This window comes from Lissotriton vulgaris, chromosome 6 (assembly GCF_964263255.1).
Source record: "Lissotriton vulgaris chromosome 6, aLisVul1.2, whole genome shotgun sequence".
In the NCBI taxonomy this organism is placed as follows: Eukaryota; Metazoa; Chordata; class Amphibia; order Caudata; family Salamandridae; genus Lissotriton; species Lissotriton vulgaris.
This window is the reverse complement of record NC_141694.1, coordinates 653,472,230-653,496,342: the sequence shown is the minus strand read 5'-3', so window position 1 is coordinate 653,496,342 and position 24,113 is coordinate 653,472,230. Positions and strand designations below refer to the sequence as shown.

At 45.9% G+C, this 24,113-nt stretch overlaps 1 protein-coding gene across 1 annotated transcript in view; it reads right to left on the bottom strand.

The window, feature by feature from the left end:
* The window catches only part of LOC147707821 (gamma-aminobutyric acid receptor subunit rho-1-like), a 477,030-nt gene that overhangs the window by 278,138 nt on the left and 174,779 nt on the right, over positions 1-24,113 (bottom strand). Inside the window, exon 3 of the mRNA XM_086925248.1 lies at positions 11,130-11,236. Coding sequence (XP_086781374.1) covers positions 11,130-11,236 — 107 coding nt within the window. The remainder of the gene's footprint in view (positions 1-11,129; positions 11,237-24,113) is intronic.

Below are 24,113 nucleotides of genomic sequence, written 5' to 3'. Positions count from 1 at the left end.
TCCGCCGTGTGTACCTGTAATTCCGGGCGCCCGGGGCGGCGAATTTCCAGCTCGCGGAGTTTCCGGTCCGCTGCATCTAGGTCAGCTAGGATAACTCGCCTCATGCCCACCTTTTTAGAGATGCAGTAACCCCTCACCACTACCTTAAAAGCGTCCCACTCTAACGCTCTTGTACTCGCGGTGCCGCTGTTGGACGCAAAATATTCCGATACCGTATCCCCCAGGTCCGCCCTGAAAACACTGTCCTCAAGAATCTCGGGTCGTAACTTCCAGGTGGGCACCGCCGGCGCCCCGGGGAGCCAGCGAAGGTCCAGCAGGAGGGGGTTATGATCTGAAATGGTTCTGGACAAGTACTCAGATCGGACCGCTGCCGAAACCAGTTCGGGCGAGCCAAGAAATCCATCCAGTCTGACATGCAACTCATGCAGGCTCGAGAAGTATGAATAGTCCCTAGCTGTGGGGTGGTGCGCCCTCCAGATATCCGTCAGACCCCAGTGGGTCTGCCAATCCTTACGACCCTTAGCCGTGCGACGAACCGGAGAATCGGGAAGGGGTGGATGTGAGCGGTCAGTGTCTACGTCCACTACCGAGTTGAAATCTCCCCCGAGCAAAAGGGGCCCGGAGAAGAAGTGGGCCAACGAGCCCGATAACCTGGAAAGGAAGGCAGTCTGGTCTATATTAGGAGCGTACACACAGCAAACGTTCAAGTCCCTCCCTCCTAAAGTGCCCGAAATGGCCACGTAACGCCCCTCTGGATCTATCACTGTTTTCGTGACCTGGAAGGGGCCCCAGCTCTAACCTATATTAGCGCCCCCCTGGCATACGCGGAGTACGATGTGTAGAAGACCTGCCCCCTCCATCTACGCTGTAGCGCCGCCCCTTCCGCCTTGTTCAGATGAGTTTCCTGCAGCAGCGCCATTTGCACTCCCCTACGCACTAAATAAGCGTGGACTTTGTGGCGCCTGGACATAGTATGAAGCCCCCTCACGTTCCAAGTAACACATTTCAAGTTAGCAACATCAGCCATTGTCCCATATTGTTCTCGCACAGTCTCCCCATCCGGGTCCCCACAAAAAAGGTACATCATGCACCCCAGCACTGATGGCGGCCATTTTCCCCAACCAAAGCCAAACAACCCAAGAACGAACCAAACCCCCACCCACCCTCCCCAGAACAGGACCCAAACAGCAACATCCAGATCCCATCCAAACCTTGCCCTCCAACAACCCAATAACCCCTACTAATCCTGCGGTCGCCACCGTAGGAAGGCCTTAAGGGCCAGGTGCGGGCCGGGCGGAGGCAGTGGGCCCTCGACGCTCAGGCTACCAGGACTAAAACAAGCCCAAAACAGTACCAAAGACCCTCGGGGCAAAAACAGGGGCACCCCACCCTCCCCGCCCTCGTTGTCAGCATCAATTGACGGCAACCGCCTCCCCCCTGCCGGGCCCCCTCCCAAAATGAGGTAGCTCACCCGTTACCCCTGTCCATCCAGAAGGTCTTCCACCGACTTCGGTGTGATCACCGGTGTATGGGCGCTATCAGTCACTGAGTCCTCGGAGTCCGATGGTGCCCCCTCGTCACCCGGGTCCGCTTCCTCTTCAATGGCATCGTCCCGTGCGCCAGACAACTCAGATAACACCTCCAGCACTCCCCTCCGCTCCGTCGACGTCTCTGCAGTTGAGGGCCCCCCTGAGCGGCCGCGGCGATTCCTAATCCTCCTGGATCGCCGTCTCTGTTCCGGCTCCTCCGCCTGTTGGGATGAGGAGCCGAAGCCATCTTTCCCTGCTCTGTAAAGCTCGAGCCAGGCACAGACGTCCTCCGGGGTGTCGAAGAATTGAGTCTTGTCATCGACAATGATGCGGAGCCTAGCAGGATAGATTAGCGAGTACTGGATGCCCTCGCTCCTGAGCTCGCGCTTGACCGCCAGGAAGGAGAACCGCCTGCGTTGAGTTTCGTAGGTGTAATCCGGAAAGAAGTTCACCTGACTGTTCGCCACTTTGAATGGACCATTATGTCTGGCGGCATTGAGGATTAAGTCTCTGTCCCGAAAGTGCAATAACCGCGCCACCACTGGTCTCGGGGCACGTCCCTGCTGCGGTGGCCGCGCCGGGACTCTGTGGGCACGCTCCAAGGTGTAGAAGGAGGATAGCCCCTTCGGGGCCACCGTGTCACGGAGCCAGGCCTCCAAGTATGCCACCATGTCGCCATCCTCGATCTTTTCCGGAAGGCCCACCACACGGATGTTGTTCCTCCTGTTGCGGCCTTCCGCATCTTCCGCTCTCTGCTCTAGGGTCGCAATCCGGGATAAGGCATCCTTCATAGTCGCAGCCAAGGTTCGCTGCGCCGGCTCCAAGGTTTTCACCGAGCTCTCCACTTCCTTGACCCGGTCCGAAAGTTTGCCGTGGTCCGCTCTAAGGAGACCAAGGCTCGTCGCCACCTGGGCAATGTCCTGTTGGAGGGCCGATCGCGTGGTCGCTATCGCCTCCAGGACGCGGTCGAACTGCTGTTGCATCGATGCACCACCAGAACTCTTTGGGTCCCCATGTTCCTCTTTATCCTGGGTCTCCGAGTCTGAGGCGGTTGGGGTAGTCCCCTTGGCTCCTCTAGGTTTCCCCATGTCGCCGGGGGCACTCCGTGATGGTTCAGGAGCAGGCGTCTCGGGTGCAGATGCCGACCACGATCCTCCCGGTTACTGGACCTCAAGTCGAGTATCGGAGACCTCCTTCTCCAGGGCCTGTGGGAACTTCTCCGCTTCGGCTCGCGCCACCACCACGGCGTCCGAGGGCGCGGAGACAACCGCCGCCAGGTCGGGCAGGCCCGCACAGCCGCTAAAGTCCCGGGGTGAGGGTCACCAACTCCACCGGACGATTTGTGGCGCCAGAGTGTCGCGCCTCCCATGGAAGTGGACTGGCCAGGAAAATGTAGCTAGGTGCGGTGTCGTGAGTGGGGCCACCGCCTGGTTCACCAGACGTCCGCTCACGGGATCCACTATAACGTGGGCATCCGCCCAGTCACCCAACCGAGTGCATTCTCGTTGTAGAAAGTCCGATCTGACCGATATCTAGTGCACAAATCAGCAGGGGATGGCAAAGCCGGGGGCGAGACGCTGCTGGCGACGCTCCTCCAGTTCAATGGATCTGGCTAGGGGAACAATGAAGTCCGGGCGCCATGTTGGGTCGCACTCCGCAACTCCGCAAACTTCGGTTTTACGCCGGATCACCACTCGTCCGAGCCACATCAAGGGCCCTGGCAGGTCTTCGTCGGTCCGTTCAGCAGAATGCGGGGTCCGGGGTGCCCCGCAGCCTCCGATTTACAGGATAATCACGGGCTCAGTCCCGGAGCCGAGCTCTCAGGCGACCATCGCCATCGGCGCCCAAGCCTAGCCCCCTGTGTAATCCATAGCATAGCCAGGCCGAGTTCCATGCATCATGGGACAAGGACTAACTGGCCCACTCAACCGACGTTCGGTTGCCTGTAAGCTTAGCTCATACAAGGCCTAGCTCAGGATGGAGTGTGGGTCGGCAAAAGTGTGTGTGTTACACAGCACGCTGTTATGTATGTATGCCCTCGGCATCAGTGAATGGAGTCATACACAGTACGCTGTTATGTGTGTTTGTGAGCTGAAGCAGTGCATGGAGTCCAGTGCACATGTTTTTACACAACATGCTGTTCTGAATGTGTGCCTGTGGCAGTAGTACATGGAAAGCTACACGTCGGTTTGCATACAGTGCTAAGGATGCACAAGTGCTTTGAATGATTCCATGAATAAGACATATGGGCACAATGTGGGAGCCCCAGGGCTCACTGAATGAAGTTGCGGATGTAGAGGATTCCCGCAGACCGATTTTTGGATTGCTGCATTCCTGACAGCTGGGTGGGACACACACTGAAGGAAGGAAAAGCCAGGCTCGTCAGTATACTTGGAAAGGAGCTCTTTGATTCTCAGAGAGGTCACTGGTGAAAGGAGCCCTGCACATCACAGGAAGAAGATAGGACTGATAAGGGAATCAAAGAGTAGGGCTGGGGTCCTTCTGTAACATTTCGATGCACATATTACTGAGTCTAACATCCAGGTGTGAACCTCTGGTCAATCCCATGTCCTGTGTTTGGGGCTATCAAGATTGGAGACTGCCCTGCTGTGATGGACTGCTTTCTGAAGGAAGAGAACGCAGAGGACTGGGCCCTTCAATTTGGTTGACTCCCAGAACATGAACTTCAAATACAGAGCCACTATATAACATCTGTGTCTTGAACCAGATTATAAAGAGAAGCACTTTAGTCTCTCAAATTGTCAAACAGAAGCTGTACATCAGTGTGGAGAAGCTCAGCACGAGTTCTGCCTGTTGTGACCCAGTCTTTCATGATGGGTGAGGAGACATCACCAAAGAGAATCAAAAACACTCTGCAGGAGCCTGGAGCATCAGCTTCTAACCGATTCAAGATCAGAGAACCTTGTGAGGAGAAGGAGATCACCTGGAGGGAGTGAGGAACTGTGGGGATCCACCCGAGTGGATCCCAGGAGCAAAGTGTGAGATTCAGGTCTACAGACCACAGCACCAATCGGGTTGTCTGCCAGTTTGTACTATTGCGACCTCCGTCTGCCAAGTGGTGCATTGGTGAAGATTAAAGGTTATTGTCCTCAGTGCAACGCTGTGATGACAGAAAGGCATTACCTTGTGCTGCGCCAAGATCTGAAGACATCCGCCATCTTATTGCTACTGCTGGCCACCCCCATATGCCAGGTGGGGATCATGGAGAAGATTGACAGCCGTCGCCCTGATGCATTGCTGTGACAAGAAAAGGTCATAGCCATGTGCAGGGCTGTGACCTAGAGGGGCCGTCATCCTGTGTACCAGAGTTTGTCACCCCCCAGTATGCCAGGAAGGGGGCTGTGGTGAAGTGCAAGGGCCATCACCATGATGCAGTGTGCAGCCATAAAGAAGGAGGGGCTGTGACACGCGGAAGAAGAGCAACGATTCAATGACCTGAATCCAGGAACGTTCAACAACTCTGCTGGATTTAGCAAGATTTATTTGTGACTGAAGGAATGCTGTGGATTTCTTCCACCCTGATTACAGGAGTCAGATATCTGCTCATTGCTAGGCCACGGACATGCACTCAGACAATCCGCTCAAACACTCCAGTGAGACTGGGTAAGACAGAATACTGGACCGAGCGGGCTTTGGGCAGAACTTGCTCTGACGTGCGCACCACGCTACAGGGACACTTTAACTTTCGCCACGCAATTGTGAAACTTCCATCATTTGATCCCAAAAGCCAGAGCCTAGCTATGATGTCACGTCACGTAACTGGGGAATACCAACAGACTTTAGATGGGGAGGTGGGAGTTGAGAAGCTGACCCGGGTAATGCTAGTGGTCCTGCAAAAGGAATAAATGATGATTGGAATGCTAAGCAATGCAAACCTTCACACCCAGTCACAAGGATCTGGGTTTAATCTATTGTTCTTTTGCTCACAACGCCACCCCAGTTTGGACCCAGCCATATGCAAATCAGTCTTGACTTTGCCCCTCATGGGAGCAGTCCAGCCCGAACTGCCAAGCCACGTTCTCCCTGGACCAGAAACAAGCATCCTGGGATCGGTTTCAGGGCATCACAGCTCATCAGCCAGGCTAGCTTGAATCCAGTGGTGCAGTGGGCACAGGACCTATGCCTGGACATACCCTTCTCACTGAGCGCAACAAAAGCAAAAGGAACAAATGATGGACAAAATGCTAAACAATGCAAACATTCACCCCCAGTCACAAGGATCTGGGTTTAATCCATTGTTCTTTTGCTCACCACGCCATCCCAGTTTGGACCCAGCCATATGCAAATCGGTCCTGACCCTGCCCCTCATGGGAACAGTCCAACCCAACTGCCAAGCTTGGTCCTCCCTGCATCAGAAACAAGCATCCTGAAACCTGTTTCGGGCATCACCCCTCATCAGCCAGGCTAGCTTGAATCCAGTGGCACAGTGAGCATGGGGCCCACGTCTAGGAATACCCTTCCCACTTAGGGCGAAAGAAGCAAAAGGAACAAATGATGGATGGAATGCTAAACAATGCAATCATTCACCCCCAGTCACAAGGATCTGGGTTCAATCCATTGTTCTGTTGCTCACCACACCACTCCAGTTTGGACCCAGCCATATGCAAATCAGTCTTATGTTGAGCCACTGATTGCATGTGAGACCCACCTTGAACTCATTTTTAGGGATAGGCACTTATTTTTTCTCATCAGACATTGACCAAGGGCGAGAGCATACAAATCACATAAGGGGAAAGAAGGTGGAAAAGAAAAACTGAAAAACTTTAATAAACGGACAAAGGAGGGACCTGTGAGAGTGAGGTAAAGGGTCAGGAAGTGTCTGCTGGTGGATTAAAGAAGTATGAGGTGGAATCAAGGCTATGTAGCCATAGTATTCAACACACTAATATTTAATGGTCTTGGCCATGGGCATCTGCGCTCAATTTTGGGACATGAGAAGTCTGTGTGTATTATATATGGTTTATTATAGATTGTGCATATAAAAGCAAGTATTTGACTAGACAATCATTTATTGAGGATTGTTGCATGTATTTTCAATTGTGAGGCTGTGTTCACCCTACAACTACCTCCTCCCTGAGAAGCCTTGGACTGCTCGAACCATGATAAAGAAGTACTTGACCCAGCTGCTCGGAGATCATAATAAGTCAGGGCCCGGGACCTAAGAAGTAAAAGGACTAAAGCACCACGGTTGGGCCCAGTGACTCCTGCTTGCCCTTTGGCCCTCTGAAAAGGGTTCTGAGACCTTTGTTTCAAGGTACAAAGATGGACAGGCAGCCATCTGTAAATCTGGTGGACAGTAGTCCATCAGGGTGGAGGTAGTAATGTCCTACACCCCCCTGACAGACTGTACTCTGTCCGCCAAACCATGAAGCTATACCTTCAAAGAAGAGTGTTATGAAACTGAAAAAGAAGATGAAGCTGGCTTTATATGAGAACTTAAACAGGAACAAAAAATTGCTTAGTAGATGCTTGACATATGGCTCCTATTTTCAATACAGCTCTAGGGAAGCTTATGTGAAAGCATGCCTTTAATTTGTGAACAAAATATTCATTGTAAATCCACTGACTTCACTGAAGACTTAGTGAAATGCCAAGCAGTTACCATGTTCTGTTGATATCCCTCAAGATTTCGGTCTGTGGAAGACAAAGTTGGAGTTTGCTAGCATTAAACAAACAAACTACTAATAGTTCTGACACTAATGAATGTATCTTCCTGCATGTGGGAGCCATTCACTGATTTCTCTGCAGGGCACAGAAATGAGAAATGCACATCAGGGGAGAAAAATGAAAGCTGTGGAGGCCTGGCAGTGAAGGATCAGAAAGCTATATCGCTAACCACCACTGTAGGGGAGCTTCCAGTTCAGTACACATCTGGCGCACTAGAGGCAGAGCATATATATATTTTCTCCACACACAGTGCTCCTTGCCTGTCAATGATTCACACTTGTATTGGCTCTCTGGTCTGTTCAGCTTAAACACCCGGATCTGTGCCCGTCACACCTTTGTTATTTTCCCCCTTTGCTGGTTCCCTCATGTAGGCCCTACCTAGACGCCTTTATTTGTGTTGTTTCTATTGGTTTGTTTGTTTGTATTTTGGAGAACGACCATTCACTGATGATCCTTGGTCTCCAGTGCATGGGACTTATGGGGGGAAAGGTCGACATTTGCATTGTTCGTTCAGGATTTGGGTAATAGTTTGGTTACCTTTGGGTTTCAGGACTCTCGATATTTATTATGTATGAATACTAACTGCCTGCTAACCTCTACCCCTTGTTGTACTCATTTAGCCTTTCTTTCACATTTCATCTGAAAGTCAGTGCATTGGAAACTCCAAAAGCATAGACTACTCTGCCCTGGGTTCTGCTGATTCTGATATGCATCAGCAAGCACTCCAGTGTCTTCTCTTTCACATCAACATTTTCCCTTCAAGTTTTCTGTTGAGGTAACACGTAGTCAGTGCCCTCAGAGAGTCCAAGACAGCCAGAACTTTCAACAGATCTACGTCCTCTGTCGAAGCTAGCACTCACTGTCTCAATGCGCTCACTCACTGTCTCAATACGCTCACTCACTGTCTCAACATGCAGCCACTCACAGCATTTAACCTATAAGCCTAACTCACTGCAATGCACTCATACACTCACTCACAGCAGCTAACAGAAGACTCTCACTAATGGATTCACTCACATCAAAACCCACGTATTTACTCACTGTACGATCACTCCCACAAGCTCACCCATGATCCTCAACCATGCACTCAGATCAACACACTCATGCATTCATTTACTGTCTCAACATGCGCATTCTCAATCTAACACACGCATGACCATTGTTAATGCATTCACTCACAGAAACATACCCAGGCATTAAAAAGCAAAACTGAAAAATGCCTGCCAACTGGTTGACATAATATGTGAAGGAGTCGAGCAGGGGTGAAGAAAGCCGGAGGAGGCGTGAAACACCAAGTAAGGGGGCAGCTGGTAGTTGGAAGGAGGAAGTGGGGAATAGCAGAAAGTGAGATTTGAAGGAGGGTGGTGTAAAACATCAGTAATTGTGAAACAGCGAACAGCAGAGCAAAAGGCGGTGTGAAGGACTGACTAGGGAGAGGAAAAGGGTGGGAAGGAGGAAATAGGGGGCGCAGCTGGGTGTGGGGGTTTGAGCCGAATAGAGTAGGGGAACAATAAGAGGTGTGAAGGAGTCATGTGGAGGGAGCAGGTGTTAAGGACCTAAGTGGATGAGTAGCTGGATATTTGAAGAAGCTGAATTAGGGAGCTGCATGGCTGCCAGCAGCAGCTCCACATATTCACACCATATCTCTGAGGACCCTCAATCATACCTTCACTTATACCTTTACACTAATGCACCATTTTACCCCAGCTAACTTATAACCTTTAGTAGTGCATTCACTCAGTTCTACACACATGCATTTCCTTCCAGGTACACCATGACATGATATAAGCTCACCAATAACCTCTACACATGCACTTACATTATCACTTTTTTATTCACTGAAGCTCACCCATGACTTTGACTCATGCACTCACATTAACACTCTGCCATTCACTCACTGTCTCATCATGGACCCACTCACACCAATTGACACCTGAGACTGACTAAAGCACCTTTTTGTCTCAACTTGTACACACAAAAACTAACTTAAGCATGTCCCTCACTCATGCACTTACAGCAACCCACTAACACTCACTCATCAACGTACTCAGGTGCCTGAATTGGCACATCAAAAGCAAAACTGAAGAAGGCATTCGCACTAACTTAACCTTGACCTGCCAGTATCTGCATATTTTTGCACTGTCCATGCAGGAAATGTTAAAGGTTACTGTACGTTTACACCAAATTATCATTATGGTCAGATAGGATGATATAGCTTGACTTTAAACCAATCAAGGAGTGAGACTCCAGTCCATTACAGATTTCTGACATGGTCCCATCTTTTAGGGTAAGTATAACTTGTGCCATCGCTATCCACTGCTAATTACCCCACACATTACATCACTCTTGACATGATCTATGACATCACTGATAACATCACTGCAACACTTGAAATGACCTCATTTATGACAAAATTGTGTATGTCGGGGATGCAAGTTATATTTACCTTAGAGCCTGAGTTATAGTTTCTTGAGATAATACTAACTGGCACATTTCTGTGATTTTGTTAATTTAAAGCAATTTGTTTCAACTGACATTTTCATGTAACTAGAACATCCTTTTAACCTTTTTTAAGTGAATATATATATGTATATAAATATTATTGGCTATTGGTGTGCTTTATATATGTTGATACGCTCACCACTTCATAAAGCCAGTAGGCCCACTTTTTATATTTTGTTGTTTCTATCCATAGATAAAGTCAGTAGGACTGCCTTACTTAAAACAACTCCCTTTATATTGTGACATCATATAGTCACCCGTGGGCACCTATGGACCGTTGGACGGGCTTGGGTACCAGGCCCTATGCACAACCCCACTCCCATCCCTAAACACAAACAAAACACAAAAGGAAGTTCCATTAACAGGCATTATGGCTGTCACCTAAGACCAGTATCTAATCAAGATCATGAAAATATAAATACTGCATTAAAATACTTCATTAGATGGAGATTGTGGTCATGACATATCATAAGAATCAATTACATTTCTCCGGTATGAACCGTGCTCTTCCATAATACACTACTCATGACCTCATTAATGAGATGACAAATGACATCCCTTGTTACATCACCTACATCTCTGATGTCCAATTATATGTGACATGACTTAAAGATATGACAGCACCACCACTGATCAATTCTAAGGGAGTTAATCAGAGTTTAGTGGATATGGAACATCATCTAAAAGTTGGCGGACATCCCATCTGACCTATTTAGAGAGTATATCAGGTTATACACGCTAAGTAAGGCCAATGTTTGGCAGATGTGCCACATTCGCCAAATTCTAAACAACCCCTTAAGTGTCTTAGCTACAATACAATAGGGAGACCAAAGACTATTACATAATTGATGTGAAGGTTAATACGTATCACTATCATTATAAGTCAGAGAAGGCTCTATTGTGATATCACTATCCATACACTTATAGTCATTAGTAATGATATAGCTGCTTTTTCATAAGATTACATTAGTTAAAATAGAATGCCACATGCCATTTACGTATTAGCGATTTGGGAATAGGTTAGCAGTGTTCTAAAATATTGTGCAAGCTTTAAATAATATGATAGTACATCTATGGCATATAACAACCCCATGTGGATAATTGATGCATTTTCTAAGAATAACACAGCATTTGTGGTATACCAACACGTCGTTTATATCATGTAATGGCGTTTCATTACATATGAATGTCAGTGGGGACATCTGGTCAGTCTATGCTTTGCCTGTTTTTTGAATATCATAACCACAGAATACTGCAATGTTTTCTCTTTACAGAATATTTTGAAGATAACTACTTAATGTCATTCCATGATCAATTTACATCTAAAAGGGTACCTATCAATAATCAGTGTTATAGCACCCTTTGTATCAGACATGACTTGGGCGCATGGACATCATTGTCTTCACCTACCTCCAAATCCTGGTCTCATGGTAAAATCGTGGTCATCTATTCTCAGGAGCTGTTCAGATTTTGTTAGTGGGGATTTCGTGATATCTGGACTTCGCTTGAGCATTGGGCTGCATGGGAAAAAAGAGACAGTGGCATTTATTGTATTCCAGGAAAGTGCCACTAATAATAAAGTTGCAGATCACAGTATGGAAGCAAAAAAAAAAACACACAATCGAACTCGTCGAACCCTCCAGCATTTGGTTTTATTCCCATTACACACATATTACACAGAGTGAACCAATACACAGCTGAACTTTCTCATACCAGCATTGTATACTGGGAATAAGTGCCCAGATTTTTCAAGCAATCAATCAACGCAGGGCAGTTAGTAAAGTTGTACCCTAGCTCCAGGTTGTCAGTATTGTCGTAACCATAGGTTTCGTACTGGAACGGACCACTTCCAGTACAGCACCCATGCTTTAAGGCTTTACCCACTTTGTCTGTGTGCTCTTTATATCAAAATGTATGCGTAGTTGCATGCGAACGCCCATTCACCACCCATGAAACTCCCCCTTGACGCAAAGTGATGCAAGGCAGTCCATTGTGCAACTTTGCGTTAGTTTGGGGTACTATCCAATGCAAATCACAATTTGTGAATTAGTAAATCCCACTTGAACACTTTACATGGGTTTGTGTTAGAAAAGTAATGCAAACCCAGAATAAATTGTTTGATTATCTGGGCCCAGGTTTCTGAAGAAACCCTCCTGCCAATGTGTTGCTAGAAAACTGAGGTTGTGATGTGTGGCTAACAATTTTGCCTTTCAGAAGACGCGCAAAGAGGCCCAGGTACATTTTAAAAAGGAAAGTCCACTTTTTTGTCATATTGGTAATGATAATATTGGTTTAACCATACAGGTTTCCTCTTGACTTAGACCTTTAGGTAAGCTGTCTGCCTTTTCATTTTTAGGTGCTGTGAACATATGTTCCATACTTTTATCTTAGCATGACAATGTGACATACTTATATAAAATGTCACTAAGTGATCTGTCGCCAAATATTAGTGTGCAGTAAAGACACGTGGGATCATTACAAGATGGCCTGTTATTCCCCTAACCGGAGTTACAGATACTTGGAGTATTGGTAACTCAAGGGAGGAAGCTGATCCCTGAGCGTCCCTGAGAAATGAGGAAATACCTGAAATCGGGAATAAGATATCTGATTTCCCTGATAATTTCTCATCCTCCCTCCCTGAGTTTCACCTGACTATTTTAGGACTTTAGAAGGAAAAATGTCAAAATAAACACAATGGGCCTCATTTATGACTTTTTGCCGCAGGGAAGCGCAGCAGGCCTTCCTGCTGCGCTTCCCTACGGCAAAAGAAAAGGGCAGAAATGCGCCGTATCTATCAGATACGGCGCATTCCTGTCCTTTTCCCCTCCGCCGGCGCACAATGGGCTGCCTGCGCCAGCGCAGGCACCCTTGCACAATGGTGCAAGGGTGCCTGCGTTGCGGGGAAGATTATTTTTGTACAGGAAGGGAAACCTTTCTGTACAAAAATTATCACAAAAGGCTTTTCCTCTTTCTATGTGTGCTGTAGAATGCAGCACACATAGAAAAAGGAAATACAAGGAGAAATAAAGACATTTCTCGCTGTTGCGCCTCCCTTACGCCTCCCCTGGGGAGGCGTAAGCTTTTGGCACTGCTTCAGAGTTACGATTTCTCGTAAATCTGGGGCAGTGTCAAAAGGCCATGGATGTTGCTGGGAACGCCCCCAGCAACACCCATTGCACGCCCCTTTAACGCAGTACACTGCGTTAAAGGGACTGATATTTATCAGGCAGCAGTACGCCACAAAAACTGGCGTACTGCTGCCTGATAAATACCACGCTGGTTTCTGCGCCACGGAACTTCATGAAAAGTGAAGTTCCGATGGCGCAAGGGGCCTCATAAATGAGGCCCAATGGACATGGGCGTAGCTTGGTCACTTAGATTCGAGCAGAGATTTCCCAGCCGTCACTGTCAATAAAAGTGAAAAATGGAAGAAAATAGTCTTCAATTTAAAAGACATCTCTACACCACGTAAGAGCCATCTAGTCCTTTGTTTATTCCTGGCCTGCTTTGTGTGGGAGGGACGAGGAAGGGTGGGTGTATACAATCTCTTCAAAGTTTCCTAGAGATGTGTGTCTGTGCTATGAGGGCTGCTAATCCAAGTGGAAACCTGACCACAGACACTTGCAGCCCGACTGGAGGTCCCTGGACCAACTAAATATACCTGAATCTATTATTAGGTGGTGTCACAACCCATATACCCTGACAGTGGATCCATGGTGTTCCAGAGGATTTCGTAATTCTGATGAGACTGGGATCATCTGATACACTGTCCATCATAATTACAGTTGAATTCTGAATGATGCTCATTGCGATGAATATTCTGACTAACTCTCTTTACTTAAACTTCAGCAGAAAAGAAAAAATATTTACATAGGATAAACACAAACTAACACTCATCACTATGAATGTAGGAATACAAAATGAAATTTATTGTTCTACATGTAGGGCCTTATTTCGTTATCGGTCACAGGCTTTCCGACCAACACGGTAGGTTTAAACTCCAACGCCACATTGATGGCGGTCGGTGTTTAAACCAATGGGGGACTCAGACTCGGTTCAGACGGGCTCCTGTCATTTGGAACTGCACCATAATCCCTTAAGGATGGCATTTCCACCTTCAGGATTATGATGTTGGGTTGCGACAGTCCATCCATGTCAGCCTTTCGACATAGTTTGGCTGTCGGAAACCGACTTTGGGCACCCCCCGCATTTGGGCCTAGGGGGACAACATCCCTGCCCCGAGTGGCAGGCGCCGGGAAGTGCCTGCCACATGGTGCAGGGATGTTTACAAACTTCCATTTTTCAATGGGAGCTTGTGCTGTGGGTGGTTTTAGCACACCGCTGAAGCTCCCATTGAAAAATTGAAGTTTGCGACTGCATCACTAGGAGTCGCATCCTAATGGGGTTGGTGGATCCGACCACCTAAGGTTGGGCAGTTCCTTCCCCCCGATCAACATCAAATTAAGGCCCACACTGTTTGATATGATCACTCAATATATCTTGATATGGCATGAAGTGCCACAATTGATTGCTAGTGCCTACATTGGGCAATAATGGCTGTTAATTAACCTCTCCCACAATTATGGGGCCTGCAGTTTTGGAGAGGATCATTAAAAGCCATTATTGCCCTGCGGTTGAGGGCTATAGAGCAGTTATCATCCTCTCTCCCTAGCGGCAAATACAGCTTATTGTGGGCAAGAGACAAACTGTTCAGCTGAAATACCACAGCAGTGCAGCTCTGTTTCATCAGTGCCACTTTCTCGAGATGGCCCCTCGCCCACCCTGGGCAAAGAAGGAATGGAAACCTAAATGCCTAATAGAAAAAACACAAACATAACAATTTGTTTATTGTTTTCAACTTTCCAGTGGTTATCTGAGCTTACATGCCATATGCAAGTCTTTAAGTTTTCTCCATAGATTTTCTCTTTTCACTAAGTTGAAAGCTCATGTAAAGTCAAGGTATTGCAGATGTGTGAATCCTGTGGATTAGGATAAAGAGTTGGTTGATTTTATAAAGACCTTCGTAAAAGCTCAGTTAAACAGGGGGCATGCTGTTTCCTTCCAGGTTTTCAATTCTTTATAGGATGACTTATGTATCGACCATATAGCGTATGACAAGCAAACTTATTGACCTGTATAATTTTGCATCTTGAGACCCCTCCTTATATATTGTGACAATATACTACTTTTCCTTGGTTTCAGGAACTCCATTATCGAAGTAAATTGGACTGAACAGGTTTTCAGAATTGTACCCGTTACTGTGACAAAACAATTGACAATGACTTGTAAATCCGCTTTTGACACTTGTCTAAGTGAACTAGCCTCGTATGATAGTACTCTATCGTCCTTCCTTGAAATATCGAATGCTGTCAGGAAGCTACTAACTGTTCAGCACCGTAAAAGATCCTGGGGTGGTTCAATACGAAATGCACGCAAGCATATTCCAATCTAAAGCATGCGCTTCATAGGCATCCGCGAAGTCCTAATGATGTCAGGCAGGCAAGACTGGTCTATTACAGGCCATTAAAGAAAGAAAGAGTGTCGTGAGGAATGATGCTTGGGAAGCACTCCACAGTGCGGCAAAACAGATAGTTAGCACTGGGTTCTGGAGAGCAGTGAAGTCCCTGTTTTTACTTCCTGGAGATGGCCCTTCATTAGAGATTGCAATATCCGAGGATTCTTGGATTAAGCACTTCTCAGGGGTATACAATGGATAAGGAAACCCTGCTAGGCAATCTAGGGATATAGTTACAGAAATGAATGACAACGTAGACTTGCAGTTCACTTTGTAGGAAGTGAACAGATCCCTTGCACTTAGCATGGGTGGAAAGGCCCCCTGCCCTGACGGTGTCCCAGTGGACCTATTTAAGTCTAATACTGCTCTGTGGGGGTCTATTATAACTCAGGTAATTAACGCTAGTTGCCAAGCCTCGCTACCGAAAACCTGGGTAGAGTCGATTATCGTCCCAATTTTTAAAAAAGGGGACCGTTATGACCCCGGCTGTTATGGACCAATATCTTTACTCGATTCGATGGTAAAAGTGGCAGGGCGCGTTATCCTGGAACTTCTGCAAGATTTGGCAGAGGAAAGTCGGGTTCTATACGACATACAGTACAGTTTCCAGGAAGGGTTGGGAACAATCGAACAAAGTTTTAATTGGTCTATCTTGATCGGAAAACACACAAGAGCGAAAAAGGGAAGACTGCTCTTGGCATTCGTGGACCTCACCGCAGCTTTTGATTCTGTAAGTCATGATAAATTGAGGGAGGTCCTCGAGGCTGTGGGGGTTGACCCTTACATCATCCTTTTTCTTAGGCGTCTTTATACTGGTGCATCAGCCAGCGTGTGATTTGGTATGGATGTGTAGCGTACAGCTGCATTTCCCATCAGGAGGGAGGTCAGGCAAGGTTGTGTTCTGGTCCCCTTTCTTTTTAACCTATACATCAACGGATTGGAAGATGCTTTACTTAGAAAGGTACAAGACTTCCCTCAAGCTGGTGGCCGACCTACTCCTGCTCTCCTCTATGCAGATGATTCGGTTTTAATGGCCCGGACACAAATCGATCTTCAGAAGGTCCTAAATAGTTTTACTAACTATATGAAGGAACTTGGTCTTAGTATTAACATATCAAAGACCTTCGTCATGAGATGTGGCCGTGGGAGCCAGAGGTCACAAGATATGTTTGTAGACAGTCAGACGCTTGCCTCAACGAAGAGTTTCTCATTTCTTGGCATTTTATTTAGCCATAATGATGGCTATATCTACTAAAAGGCTGGTGTTTATGAGGACAACGGCTGCCCTGGTATCCTTTTCAAAGAAATGAGGCAGGAAACTGCCAGCTGAGCTCATCCAAATTTATAGAGCAAAGTGCATCGCTACCGCAATGTATGGGGCGGGGGTGTGGGGTTTTGCCAATACCCACGCTCTACAACTTGTGGAAAACTCATTTTTAAGATATATTTTATCTGTTCGACCAAGCACACCTTCTTATGTCTGCCATGATGAGCTGGGCCGTCCTTTTATCTCCGATCTTATAAAAATAGAACCCATACTTTTATGGCATATGATCTGGTGGAAAGAACAGACTAAGCTAAATAGGGAGATCCTGCAGGACAGCCTCAAACTGGAAGAGGCTTTAACAATTCCCTGGGTACGGTTCGTTTGTGATTTTATGAAAAATCTAGGTCACCCCGAATATTTTACCGACCCAGGATGCATGCAGTCGATCTCCAGGAAAGCATAAAAAAAAGAGGGTCTCCAGTTATTAGACACAATAATAGCGTCAGGGGAAATTTTAAAGCCCAGTGTTAAACAACATCAGTTAATATGAACTACGACAGGGATGGAGCCATATTGGACTTTTGTACCTGGTGGTTTTGATAGGTTGCTTTTAACTAGATTAAGGTTGGGCACTCTTCATAGACTCGTGACCTTTCCAAAAACAAATGATTGGTCACGAATATTGCAATTATGCCCGTGTGATAAACGCTCCGACAAATCTACTATTTATTTAGTTTTATTTTGCAAATTTTACATAGAGTTAAGGAAAATGTGGATAATTCCAATTTTAAAATAACAGGGGTTGAGGCAATGTTGCTCGGCTTTTATTGAACTTCAGCTTTTGGAGAACGAACACAGCCTGGAGGGTCGCTATGTTTTTGAAGAAGGTGTGCCACCTAAGGAAAAGTATTATTACGGATGTATTATAAGTAAAAAGGACACTCATCCCCTTTTTAGATAGCTTATATCACTGCTGTATAATTTATTCTCTTTGTTTTAACTTGTTTTATTGTTGTCATTTGATTTTTGTATTTATTCTGTGTAATTTAATGGTGAATATGGTATATTTTGTATGTGCTTTTATGATTGTTAAAAAAGCAGGCGAATAAAGCTTTACTTGACTTGAATTGGTTTCCATTAGGACTGTAAAAAGAGAAAACCTTGCAAGGAACCATCTTAGGACTTGTAACTTTACTTGACTTTGGGTGAGATACTGCTTTATTTAGACTTTGTCCCTTGAACAGATCTTTGGCCTCTGCCATTTTTGGTTCATTACCTCCATTGCTATATATAAAGATTTCAGGAGCTGGTGAGGAATCATAGCTGAAGAGTCCAGTATAATGATCAACCCACGTTGCTTCATATATCTTCAATTTATGAGATTCTTTCCCTCGGGCAATACAATTACAAAACTTGGGACAATCATTTACTTGAGGGCGTTCAGTGAAGTATGCTGACAGTCAGACAGCAAGCCGGCAGTAGTACTACTGAACACTACCAAAGGTATCATTAACATGTGGGAGGTATCAAGTTGCACAACATGGATCTTACTAGCAGTCTTGCAGCCAAAAGCTAGCACAGGCTAGCTTACGGTGCATTCTCACCCTCCTTCATCTAATCAATTGAAGAAGATGGGGTTAGAATCCAAGGATGCTTGATTTCATGCATATCTATTTTCACCCCTCTTTTCAATCTTTCTTGTTCATTTTAACTAGTCCTTTCTCCTTCAACTTTAACACTTTGGGGCCTATTACAATGCAGCCCGGCCACTAGGTTTCCTTTCCGACTGCCTCATTATGATGGAGGTGCTCGGAAAGGAAACCAGGAGGTCATTCCGGTTAGATTCCGACTGGCTCAGATTTGGAAGCTGGCTAGTAATCTCAAGGGCAGGCCTTTTCGCCCTTGAGATTACAATGCATGGTTTCTGACATGGTTTCCGCGTTGACCTGTCCAACATGGAAACTATGTCGAAAAGCATGCTTGGGGGCCCCCAGCAGGGCCCCCTTTGGTGCACGGCCCCTGGTTGGAGGTCGAGGGGGCACCTATGGTGCAACCCTGTTGATCCCAGCACCTTGTGGCAGTCACCTTGAGGTGCCTGCCACAGGGTGCACGGATGAACTGCAACTCCCATTTCACAATGGGAGCATGCATTACGGTCGGTTTATGACCGTAATGCATGCTCCCATAGTGAAATATAGGAATGAGACCAAACAGTGTTCAGTCACATCCTAATGAGGTGGACAGACTGCCGAATGGGTGTCTGCCGGTCCCAGGACCAAGTCGGTGTCGGGTGAAATGATTTTTGCCCGACATCGAAATCACGCCCTTGGTGTATGCCTTGCCCAGCTCCTTTTTCTTTTTTAGCCTTCTCATTCATTTTCTCTTCTTCTCCCTCTCCTTGATGTTTTCTCTTTTCTCTTCTCACCTTTCTCCTTACTGTCTTGCCTCTTTTGCATCTTTCAAATTCTCTCCTCATCTTCCCTCTTGATTTCCTCTTTATCCAAGTCTCTTTCTTCCTTTGTCTCCCTTCTAATTTCCTTCCCTCACTCTTATCCCTTCCAAACATCTAGCCTTTACCCAACTACTTTCTCCATGTACCCTAGGTACTGTAAAAGATCAAGCATGTCATTATATATAAAAAATGTATTTAACTAATTCATAGAAGGTGCGGCGGCCCCTTAAGCTAACCCAACTGTGAGGTTATGGAGCAAAGAGCAGGAAGCTTCTGAAGCAAACTATTCACAAGGATTCTTATGGTATCTACATTTTTCATTATGTGGTCAAGTGACAAAACTCATCTTTAGAAGCTATCTGAATCTGAGCTAGTTCAATTCCCTACGAATAAAAATAGAGAATGTATTCCATGCTTTAGCCATCCAATAGAACAATGCTATATCTCCAGTCGGCTGTCTGAGTTCTTCGTACTTCTAAAGGGTGAGTTTGAGTGGAATATTCATGGAATGAATTCTGAAGAAAGGAAGGTCCTTTTTCTTGAAAAGCTTTGTGATACATGCACAAACATTTTTAAAAAGGCTCTCTTGAGCCACCACTGCACTGGTGGTCCGACTGCCCCATTAGGAGTTGGGCAGCTGGACTTCCCTGGGATAGCCACTGCCACCAGGCAACCACAATTCCCGGGCAGTGGCGTAGTGGGGTAGAGGCAGCAATATGCTTGTCCGAACCACGTGGTCCCACCAAGCATATTACGAGTTTCCTGTCTGCTGTCAGTGTCAGTCAATCAGTCAAAAGATACTTTATTCGACAGCTAAGAGTCATAAAAGCACAGTTCATTGCAAAACATAAGTACATGAAACATTAAGAGACATTAAAAATTGTGATCTAAAAATACTATGTACAGAGTAGATAAAAACTCATCCCAATTTACAGAATCCACGAGCATCTATAGGTATACAGACAGTACAACAATACAATGTACAAACATGCAGTAAATAAATAACTAGTGGGTATTGGATCTATCTCATGTAATGCTCATTGAGTAACCAAACACACTGACACTGACGCCGGCAGCCTTTTCCTTTATCTGATAGCCACTACTAAAAAGCTTGCAACCCCCAAACAAACCATGGGAGAAGATAGCATTTGAAGATAGGTTAGAGCCGGCCTCACTTGAGCAAACTGACTATCTTTAAACGGTGGTAAGATGCAAGACCTACGCTAAGAGTCATAAAAACCGCAGAAAAACATAAAATGTAGTGTATCCTGGTCTGAAAAATTGTCGCAGGGGCAGGGTTTGAGCGAATCAGGATTTGAATAGCCTAGGGGAAATGCCAATAGCCAAGGGACCAAATTCAAATTAAATCTAGTCAGTACAAAGCGGTGATATGGTTTGTTTACGTAAGTTAGATAAGGCTGCATTTGAGGTCCCATTCTCAATATACCATGACTCCTCACAGATGGTTTTACTACTTCCACCTCCTCCCTGAGCATCTTCCGCTTGTCCAAAAACTGCTTTTTCAGTGCTCTAATAGCAGTTTTGCTCAGTACCCCTGGGTTCAAGAACAGATACAGGCGACCAAGCCAGTCGGCCTGTTCTTTTATGTAGTTCAGCCAGGGGATACGCAGGGCCCCATCCAGACTAGTGCAGTCACCAATTATGAGCTGGCCTAGATTTGGTGCTGGGGACGCCCACATTCTGAGCCAGCGCAACCACGGTACAACAGCAATCTCGTCTGAGATGTATCCGGCTCCCAGTTCTTCATGCACATTAAAAACAGATATTGCAGTGGGGACAGTAAGTAGTTTCCGCATAAAGTTATTCTCAGCTACCTGGATCCCCTTCACATCTTTATATCCCCAGATGTCGCTCCCATATGTAGCCATCGGAATGCATTTTGTGTTATAGATCTGTAACAGAGCAGGGAGTGGTTTGAACTCCAATCTTTTTGCGAAATTCAAAGTAGCCCCCGCTGCTCTGGCCAGAATGGTCCTTTTAAGTAAAATTTGCGGGCCCCTGGAACCTTTTTCATCAAAAAGTACCCCAAGATAAGGAAACGTGGGCACCTTAGTCAATTCTACCCCATTGCAGTAGAATTTGGCCTTAGATGCCTTTCCTGAGCCTACGGTCATACTATGCGATTTCTTATAGTTCGTGGTTAGATCTAAAGACTCCATAAAACGTATAAAACAGTTTAGAAGACGTTGTAGGCCCAGTGCAGTTCTCGCCAGCAGAACTGCATCGTCTGCATACAATAGTGCAGGAATTATTTTGGAACCGACTCTGGGAATGTCTTCACAACTAGCTATTAGGGCTTCAACAAGTCTATTAATGTAAAGTGTAAACAGCAGAGGTGCCAAAATGCACCCATGTCTGACCCCCCTTTTTACTTCCCAGGAATTAGTCAAGCTGCCATCTGTGTTATACCTTACTGCTGCTGTGGTGTTTTCATCGGCAGTAAGCAGAAAGGACACTAACTCCGCATCTATCCCTAAATCACGTAACACTAACCACAGCTTAGCACTGTTGACATAGTCAAAAGCTGAGGTTAGGTCCATGAAGGCCAGGTGTAGGGTTCCTCTCTTGGCGATGGTATACTTTCCTATAACTAGATGCAGATTTAGGCACTGATCCAAGGACCTTTTCCACTGCCTAAAACCATACTGCAGCTCAGAAATGATGTTAGCCTGAGCTAGATATCCTGTAAGTCGATCCAAAATTACTTTACCCAAGATTTTAGCCGCAGAGTCCAAAAGAGAAATTGGTCTGTAGCAGGCAAACTCGTCCCAAGCTCCTTTTTTAAATATAGGGACAATAACCGCCTTGGCCCACGATGAGGGAAAACCCTTAGAACACGCAGCGTTAAAAACATGGGTTAAAATCTTGGCCCAGATGTTTGGATCAGCTTTATAAAGGTCAGCGGGTACCCCATCTGGCCCGGGCGCCTTGCCTGCTGAGGTTGAGACAATAGCTTTTTGAACCTCATCTACATTACAAATAAAGGGGTTACTAGATGAGATGGAAACTGATTGTCCCACAGCAAATTTGTATCGCTACTGATGTTGCTGAAGTGCTGGACCCAGAGCTCAGCTGGTATTGTACAGTCGCTACGGGAATTTTGTGTGTTTGAGAAGTAAGGGCTATTAACCACAGACCAAAATCTCGTACTATCGGTCAAAACACTGGCTTTGGTAAGTGCTTCCCAAGCCTGTTCCCTTATTTGTTTCTTCCTTGTCTGATCACAAGTTTATAGGCCTTCCTACAGCGCCTAATTGATAAAGCGTCCCTTAGCTTTTGCAGTAGGGCCTGTTTTAGTTGCTTGTGAGTAGCTGAACACATTTTGTCAAAACACCTTTTATTTTTTGGGGAACTTGTTCCAGAGTTGGATGTTAGGGCAATTGCCACCTGCTTAACAATACTATCAAAAGCTTCTAGAGTATCATTGTCTTGTGAGTCGGGGTCCATACACACTTGGAACTCCAGTGTACAGGTCGAGTATAGATTATCTAAAAATCTCACCGGTGTAATCCTTTCCCACTTCAGTCTCCTAGCTTGGTGTTTAGTGCTGATGTTTTCGTTAGTGATTTGACTTGTAGCCCTCACATAAATGCAGCCAAAAAGGAGGTGTCCAGTGTTAAGGGATTATGGTCGCTAAAGCAATTCCACATGACGATTAGATTATTGGCAGCTGGTGCCAGTAAAACAGAAAACATGATGAAGTCAATAATGCTAAAGCTACCACTGCCTACATAGGTGGGGACCAATGCTGAAGGATCTAATTGCTGTAGACATAGCAAATTGTGGTCTGAAAGAAGGCTTTCTGAATAGATACCTGTTGGTGTATGCTCAAAGTGGTTAAACAAATCATCCTGCCCATCATCCTTCTCCGTTGTGGAAATACAATTGAGCCTACATTGATAGATGTTGAAGTCCCCAAGAATTAGTGTGTTGTGGTAGGCTTGACTTCTAGTAAAGCCTCCCTAGCTAAGAGATGTTCTGTCTCATGTGATCTAGTGTGAGTTGTAGAAGTTGACCACTAACAGAATAGGGAAATTCTTACGCGAAAATGCCACAAGTAACACATTTGGTGAGCGACAATCAATCAATTTTGCTTGATAAGAGAGCTTTAGTGAAAACATTAAAAGCAGACCCCCTCTGGCTCTTCCCATATTTGAGGGGGACAACATAGTTACAAAACGTGGTAAAACCATCTAAGTAAAAACAGTTTTCGGATTTCCATGTTTCCTGGAACGCAATAATGTGATGCGTTCCAAGAAACTGTTCCTAAGCAATATTACCCTGTTTAGACTTAAGGCCTGCAATGTTCCAGGATAATATTTTCACAGTAGGATCTACAGAATTGGCCATGGTAGAGATAGGTGTGGATACATTATTCAGCAGTGGTGGGGGGGAGACATTGACACAAAACCACATGCATTAGTGTGGGTGTTTGATAGTGGCTACTTGCCTGTAGTATTTGTTACCACAGGAGATAGTCAGTCATTTTCATCTAGGCCCAATGGGTAAGCTAAAGGTGAAAAGCGGTTTGTCAAAGTTAACCCTGGATTCGCATTTCTTTGTTGGTGGGGCTTAACCGGGTTGAGTGGAAACTGCCAATTGAGATTTCTCAGGGTTGGTTTAGGGGGATAAAAAGAAAGTAAGGAGGCTACTCTGATTCGGGATTTAATACCATCCCTAACTTGACAGCCTACCATTGCTCTTGCCTGAGTGGGATTCTTAAAATTGACGATAATACAGTCTCCCTCCACAGTTTTCCTAGTCCCATAGGCAACCCACCCCACCCTTCTGGCCATAATAATGTCAGCAGTAAACTGGCCATTTTCCACATTGTTATTGCACCAATGAGCCGTCTTACGGACAAGATCGAAAGTTGTTTCCTTGGTACCAGGGGCAAGTGTGAACACCCCTGTTAAAATGGCAAATAGAGGTGCTGATTCAGGAGGGAGGTCGATGGTACTAACATTTTTAGCTATGGCCATATTTGAGCCTGAAGAGGGGTGTGTGATTGATGAGGCCACCATGGTTTTTACCTGACCTCCTGTATGGGCCGTGGAAAGAGCATTGGCAATCTCCCCAACTTTGAGGTTGATGTGGTTAATACTGGGTTTACTGATTAGAGATAGTGCAGAGTTGTCT